The sequence below is a fragment of the Centruroides sculpturatus genome, unplaced genomic scaffold, assembly GCF_000671375.1.
Source record: "Centruroides sculpturatus isolate CEXI.00-Female unplaced genomic scaffold, Cexi_2.0 scaffold239, whole genome shotgun sequence".
Classification (NCBI taxonomy): Eukaryota; Metazoa; Arthropoda; class Arachnida; order Scorpiones; family Buthidae; genus Centruroides; species Centruroides sculpturatus.
Window position 1 is genome coordinate 297175 of NW_019384979.1, and position 8106 is coordinate 305280.

Sequence of the window (8106 nt, forward strand, 5' to 3'; positions counted from 1 at the left end):
GGTATAAAGAGAGGACAGTATGTTGGTTTGCGGTAAATGGTCGTGGTTATATTTTTATTCGCTGTGTTAATCTGGACATCTAAGTAGTTAACTTCTGTGCGACTTTCTTGGTCTAACTTTAGAGTTAAGCCGTAGGCGTTTTTGTTAAAGGCTTCTAACACTTTCTCTATATCAGGTTTGGTTTTCCAAATAATCAAAATATCATCCACATACCGCACGTAGCTAAGGATATTGGATTGAAAGCTTAGTAAGACCTTTTCTTCTAATTTTCGTACGACGAGTTCGCATAGATCCCCAGAGACTGGGCTACCCATTGGTACGCCTCTTTTTTGGATGTACGTTTGACCATCAAAGTAAAAAAAGGAGGAATAGCAGATTAGATGTGTAAGCTCTAGTATTTGTGAATGGAATCTCTGGCTGTCAGTTGTTGTAGTGAGAAAGAAATCCCTTAGCTCACAAAAACATGGTTCCAATCGAATGGAAGGGAACATCGATACAAAATCGAATACAGTAAGATATTCGTTCCCATTTAACTTTAACTTGTGGAGTTTGGCGAGTAGTGCGTTGGAATCGGACACAGTCAAGCCGTATGAGTTAAGATGATTTTGCAATAAGTGATGTATACGTTTCTCCAATATGAAAGTGGGAGATCTGGCTTTATCGATCACAGGTCTTAATTTATGCCCGGGTTTGTGTGTTTTGGCAAAAGCGAAAAGGCGGGGGGTGTCAGGGGAGCTAACTACCGCATTTTGAAGGCCTAAGATTGTGGCAAGGCCAGTGCGCGTGTTTTTTCTGTAGTTCTCATCCAGTTTGTATGTATATCATTTAATAGGAAAAGATAATTTCAGAATACTTACTTAATATTTGTGTCATAGTATCCTTGAAGAAGAGCAATAATCAATTTCTGAAGTGAAATACAATCATCATTTTCTACTGAGAGAAAAGATCTTTCCAAATCCTAAAAATATTTTTAAATAAATCAATTTATTAATATGTTTCAAATTTTATTTTAAATGTTAAGATTATGAAGAGTAATACTAAAGTTAAAAATAGTTAATATTCACAAACCTATCTCGGATGAAATTTATAATATAAAGTAAAATCTCACTTTGTGGCCACTTGATATTTCCCTATAAAACTGCATAAATTAATATAAATCAAACTCCATCTTGGAGGCCAACTTACCAAGAAAGATCCTAAAGTGACATTTATGCCCATTTGCATGGACAATATAACATGAAAATTTATGCTCCCAAACTCAACATTGTTTAAAATGTTTTAAAAAGAATTGATCTTCCTTGCTATAGTCTTGGAACAGTTGGCTGAGATCCCTCCAACAAATGATATTCAAAAGAAATAAATCTTTATTTACACTTGAAAAATTAAATATATCTCTAGAATTTAGTGAGAAGAAAGACAATCACATATTTGTTCAATAGTTTTATACAAAATCTGATTGTATTTTGTAAAAACATTATGTAAATCAGTGATGATGAGTCTATATTATTGGTCACTGATATGTCAATGCACCTTAACAGTGGGAGAAGTTAAAAAAAAAAAAAGTCAATGGACTATTGCCAGGCATGGACAGATGTAAGTAAAATGGCAGCGTTAGTTAGGAAGAAAAATGGAATGGAATAAACAAGCAAAGGGAAATAGACTATGATAGCATCAGTTAATGCAAGACAGGAAAAAAGGAAGTCCTTGTCCCTGCTATTTAAACCCATGTTAGTACAGTTTTGTTATAAATTTCTACTTTTCAATAATACTGGAATGGAAAAATTGAGAGAGAGATCTGATAATTCTGACCATCTGTCAATCTACCTCAGACCAGAAAGTTGTATAAAGATAAAACAGTAGCACATCCTTCTGTTTTAATATCACCATTAAATTTTATGTACTGCCAATTGAAAATCAGAAGCTTATTGTATTTAAGGAAAATTAATGGGAAAATTAGAATGCCTGAGATAATACCTTTCAAACCACATATAGGTTAAGTGACATTTTCAATAGTAACTTCAGAAATGTAGCATTTAAGGTGATGCAGGTTATATTCAAGAAATTACAGAATGATTAAAATAGTAGCCATGTATCTTCCATGCATATTTGTCTCAGTTAGACAAACATTTGCCATTTTGCTAACAAACTCATAATTTAAACTCCCAAGAACCTGTAACCGGTGCTTAATGTGTTGTGGTTGACAAACGTTTTCAAACATTCATGCTGTTCTTCTTCAGGTCAACTGGTTAAGGAATTTCACTGGACGAATAAGTGTATGTTATTCTGAGGGATCAGGTGTCATTCCAGCAAAGTAGGTCTTCCCTGACATGTGCGGTCATGCATTGGTGGAGGTAGCTGTGGGTTGGCATCTAACAGGGATTGCCAGGCCAGAGATAGAGTCAGCTCCTCCTTCTGGTTAATGCACATGGCCACCTGGCCGGCATTGTAGATGGCGATGACTTCCAGTCACCTGAGATGTTCCTGGTGGGGTATGTTGACGATGACTACAGCTTTTTCAAATCACAACTTGACTTCGGGTCGGGTGCGTATGTAGCTAGGGCGGCAGTGAGCCGCCTATGCCGGATATGTGCCTGGTGTTCTCTTATATGGGTATCAAATGAACGCTTGGTCAAACCAATGTACAACAAGTCCTTATACCACCTGTTGTCCCTAATCGGGATAGAATAGATACTGGGGTTACAGGTTCTTGAGAGTTTAGATTTCGCTCCAGTGTTGAGTTAGAATGGATTCTGTGCTTAAAAATCAAAATTAAAGATAACATTATCATTTTGATTTATTTTCTTCATTTTTTAACTCTACAGCAGTGGTTCCCAATTAGTTTTCCTGTGTACCACTTCAAGAAAGAGTTCAACTCGCATACCCCTTATAGCAGAAATTCATATTAATCCATACTAATATTATAAATTCGAAGGTAATTCTGTCTGTCTGTTACCTTTTCATGTCTAAACCACTGAACAGGTTTTAATAAAATTTGGCATAGAGATAGCTTACATGTTGGAGATGGACATAGGCTAATTTTACTGTGAGAAAATATCTTACTCCCACGAGAAAATTCTATATAATGTGAGTGAAGCTGTGAGTAGACAGCTAGTGATAAATCAAATAAGTTTTTTTTTTTNAAAAGTGAAATACATGTCCATTTTTATATATATATATATAAGTAAAACATTAACTGTTCAAAAATATCAGTAATATTGATTTTAAACACATTTAATACAATTAAATTATGACACCAAGAAAACAGAGTGAAAAAGACTTGTTTGTAAGTGTCCTTTGGAATGTTGAATCTAATTACTTCATTTAAACATGGTGGACCAGCTACTGCTTATCAGCACATCATCATTTGCAGCAACAAGTGCGAATACTCTAAACTTTACTCTGTCCTGATTCTTATTTTCCATCTTCTTATCATCTAAATTCAGTTAGTTTACATTAGTCCTAGTTGTAAGTTAGATTAGGGACTCTTAGCTTGATTTCTGGTTAGGTTCGTCCTAGGTTATGGTAGGTTAGTTTAGTTAGTGAGTAAGTTAATGTTTAAAAAAATAAAAAATATATGGTGTCATGCATGTTTGTCTTTTGTCTATCTGTTTGTCTCATCTAGTTTATCTTTGTGTTCATTTGTTTTTTTGTGCTGTCTGTCTAGCTGTTAAGTAGTTTTAAGATTCGCACTCACGTTCAGTTTCATTAGTATTAAGTAGTTATAAGTTTCCCTACTAACAGCCACTTAGCACTAACTTCTATACTTAGCTATTCGTGGCAGCACTGAATCATTGGTGTTCACTACATTCAGGTTTTCTTTTAGACCTGTTGGGGGACTATGGCCTTATAGCCTAAAAACTGCATGCCAACATCAAATGTATAGGGTACAGTAGCCACACATATGCTGTTCAGAGAGATCCTACCTTTCTCTACTATCTATCTCCTCCCCCTCCTTCTTCCCCTCACCTTTCCCTTACTCTCTTTTCCGCCGGCTAAACACCTCACGTACAGCCAAAGTCTTTCTTGTATGTATGTATACTTTACTTTGGTTGACCAGGTCTATTACTTTCCCAGGAGAGAATGAACAAAGCTTTACTACCCTGACCTTGTAAGATAATACTGTCCTTGTGTAATAAATTTAACACAAACCCAACAGCAATCTGTGTTAGTTGAAATAATTTACAGAGAGTTAAAATTTCATGTTTATTTTTTTGCATTTATATATATAAAATCCAGCAACATTTAAAATTGTGTGTGATGCCATCTGTTATGATGTTTTATTATTAAAACTTTTTATATTTTTAATTATTATACAATGGCAAAAAGCTTCATTTTGGGGGGGGATGAGTTTTATAAAAAATTGTAAATGATAATAATGAGTACACTCTTCATTACGTCCAACCTTACTGAAGATATGGCACACAACCCACCTTTATCTTTCCACCCCTTCAACCTTTAACCACCAAAATTTAATAGCATCAATACTCTTAATACACAAACCTGCTTACAAAATTTCAGGAATTTTTTAACAAAAACACAGGAGTTTTTAGGCTTCAAAGATGATAAACAAAATTGTGCCCAAACATACACTAACATCCATACATACTGAAAAATCTCCAAATTTTTTTTGAATTTCTCAATGTTTCAAGGTCCCAAGTCCAAAAATTGAAAGTACAGATAGCCCTCAATTTACGCCACAGTTCCATTCCTACAAAAGACAGCGCAAATCAAATCGACGTAAAATGAACCCATATTTACAGTGAGGTATAGGGTTAGGTTCTACATAAGTGAAAAATAAGCAAATAATTTTGTTTATTAATATAATATAATACAAAATACATATAAACTTAATTTTTAAAATGTATTTTATCATAAAATAAAGTGAAATGTTTTTATTAAAAAATTTTAGTTTTGGATCTCTTACATTTTTCGGAAAAAAGTATCCATCTTTAATTGTTTACATTTTTGTTTTCTTTCATTGAGAATTTTGGAATATGGTCGAATGGATGCGATGATGTTTCTTTTTACATTTGCACTTCACTCCCAATCATTGTCTAACTCACAAAGTTCATCCGTCTAACTTTCCATAGTTGAAAGGATGCGTTAACCCAACATAGAGGTACGGATGAGCGGAGACACTGATTGGTTGACCACCGGTCGCCGTAGCACATGTATAAGGTCAGTTTGAGCGGGAAAATTAAAGGTGGCTAAGGAGGGAGAGATATCGTCTGGCTAATAAAAAAGTATTGTCTGGCCAACGAGAAGTAGATTTGTCTCACTAATGATAGTTTGTGATTGCCGGAAGTGCTACTGCGTTGTAAGGTGTTTTCCTAAACGAACTGATAAGGGATACATTCATTGGCGCTATGGATTTGGATGCCATTTATTGGACTATTAAGTTAACTTGAGATAACTTAAGATAACTTGACTCGTGGATACCTAAACATTTAGTGTTTTAATATTAATTTAATGCAAATGTATACATACCCAATAATATTAAACAGAAAAACTAAATATATTCAAAAAAATCTTTATTTTAACGAATGTACAATGTCGTGGCTTGGTGAATACATCAACACTGAAATGAAAATCAGTCTGGCATAGGGAAAATCAGGGAATTACACCCCGAAACGGCAAATTGCGTAGCGGCATTATTGTGAATCGGCATAAATTGAGCCGGTGTAAACTGATGGCTACCTGTATGTCATAAAATATGGTAATTATATAGATATTACATAATTTATACTAAAGGTAGGCAGTTATGAAGCTATCTTGTATTAAATTTAATGATTAGAAATAAACTAGTTAATTTAGACTACTCTTTTCCTTTCATTGAGAATTTTGGAATATGGTCAAATGGATGCGATGATGTTTCTTTTTACATTTGCACTTCACTCCCAATCATTGTCTAACTCACAAAGTTCATCCATCACAGAAGAAAAGGTTGATCTATTGTAGGACTTGAACTTTCAACTTCTGCTTACTATGAAGATGTGTTGCCATTTACACTATCCAGACCTCTGTCTGATCTTCACTTCCAGACTAATTTATGAATGACCTATATGGTAATATCTCATAAATTAATTAGTCTGGGTCCAGGTGGCATAATTACTGTCTGCATAGTAGACAAAAGTGGCAGCTTCAAGTCCCATTTCAGACTGAGCTTTCCTTTTAGAATAGTCTAAATTAAATTTATTTATTTGTAATTATTACATTTAATACAAGATTTGGTGGCATATAACTATCTATATTACTTAGTATCTGTATAATTAATTAATTTGGTTCTATGAGTTCTAAACTTCATTCAAGTATTAATTAAATGAAACAAGTTAGATAAAAATTAGTGTATCTTTTAGAAGCATGAAGACAGGACAGAATTATTTGAAACATCCTATTGTCAATATGTATGTATGTATATTAATATATTCAACATAATTTACATTTCAGGAACCATATATAAATATTATTTTAGAATACAATCAACAAAAAAGATACAGTGATGCCTGTTTACAACATTTTATGGCACAGTATACATTTATGAAACAAAGAAATGATGATGTATATTTATCATCTTTTAATTACATTGCAAAAAATTCAAAAGATAGAAATGAAGATTTTCAAGTGAATATTAATGATAATGAAATAAAATGTAAAAAAATGCACAAAATGAATTGTAATTGCTCAGTTTCAAAAATTGAGATTTCTAAACCAGCTGATTATTTTAAATCATTTCAAATGTTATTAAATGGTTTAAAAAACAGTAAATAAAATTGTTGTTATTACTTGTATTCATATGTTAATGATTTTCAGATATAATTATTCCAACTGATCTGTTTATCAGAAGTTTCATGTTATCCAAGGTAAATTGTGGATGAGTATACTTTGTCAACAAAGATAAAGGAACATAGTACAGAACAGTTCATTTCACAAATACTTGGCCAAGTGACATATGATACTATAAGAAAATATCAAAAATTTTAAAAAGAACTTACTGTTGTGACTTCACACAACAACACATTTTAAAAATTTTTATTGTATAATTTAGAAATTATGTTCAGTAAGTGGGTTTAATATAAAATTAGTGTATTGTATCTGTGCAAATTCAGTGTAATAATTTACTAAACATCTATTATCCAAGTTGTTAATCATCTGTGGTACTCTCAGTCTACTTTACTAGATAATTAAGACTCTACTGTAATTAAATGCTTTCATAATATTTCATAAAAGATTTTAAAGTATTTAAAAATTGATATCTGTTTTTAAAATTCTTTATTTAAACCTTCATGCTCACTATTTCTTGTATTTTCTAATCAACTACTCAAAACTGGATATACTTAATAAACCAAGTGAATGAAATTATTTCCAGCACAAATTTATAACAAAGCAGACATTTTTGACAGCATCTTCAAGCTAACTGACCTTCACAGCTATTAAAACAAGATAGTTGTCCACATGTTAAGAGGAGTGACATAGGGAAGAAAGGAGAGGGAGAGGATTGTAAGATTAAAGAATATAGAACAACTTGCACACAGGGAGTAAGGAATCTACATCTTGAAAGTTTATAGCAGCATTTTTTCTTGCAGCTTTGTAAATCTCTAACTACTTTCTTATAAATTTGTGCTGGAAATTGATTTTATTTGCTTGGTTTAGTTTTAATTTCTTTTTGTATATACCATATTTACTCGCATATAAGACAAAGTTTTTATTCATTTTTCACTGCTTCAAAAACCTAGGTCATCCTATACACACGAGCAAAGGATTTTTTGCATTTTTGCAATAATTTTTGTGAACCATGTACAGTAGAGCCTCAAAAACTTGGCCTAATGTGGACCGAAGGGTGGCCGAGTTTGTGAAAATGCCAGGTTATCGGGAATGGGGTTAAAAAAGGATAAGTATGCGTGTTTCCTCAGAAAATATTGTACTGTACTTGTATGTATTGTTTGCTTGAGAATACAACAGAGAATAAACTGCTCAAATACCCAAACAAAGGAAAAGTACATACTTTATGAAGGCATAGAACCTTTACTACATGAAAATGAAAATTAATGAATACACTGTGTACAGTAATTTACTTGATAAGACAGACCTCAGAAAAATACTTTATGA

General features: G+C 32.7%; 1 protein-coding gene across 1 annotated transcript in view; it reads right to left on the reverse strand.

Moving 5' to 3' along the window:
• LOC111632757 (cat eye syndrome critical region protein 2-like) overlaps positions 1-8106 on the reverse strand; it is a 51646-nt gene that overhangs the window by 37533 nt on the left and 6007 nt on the right. Inside the window, exon 3 of the mRNA XM_023377282.1 lies at positions 857-958. Coding sequence (XP_023233050.1) covers positions 857-958 — 102 coding nt within the window. The remainder of the gene's footprint in view (positions 1-856; positions 959-8106) is intronic.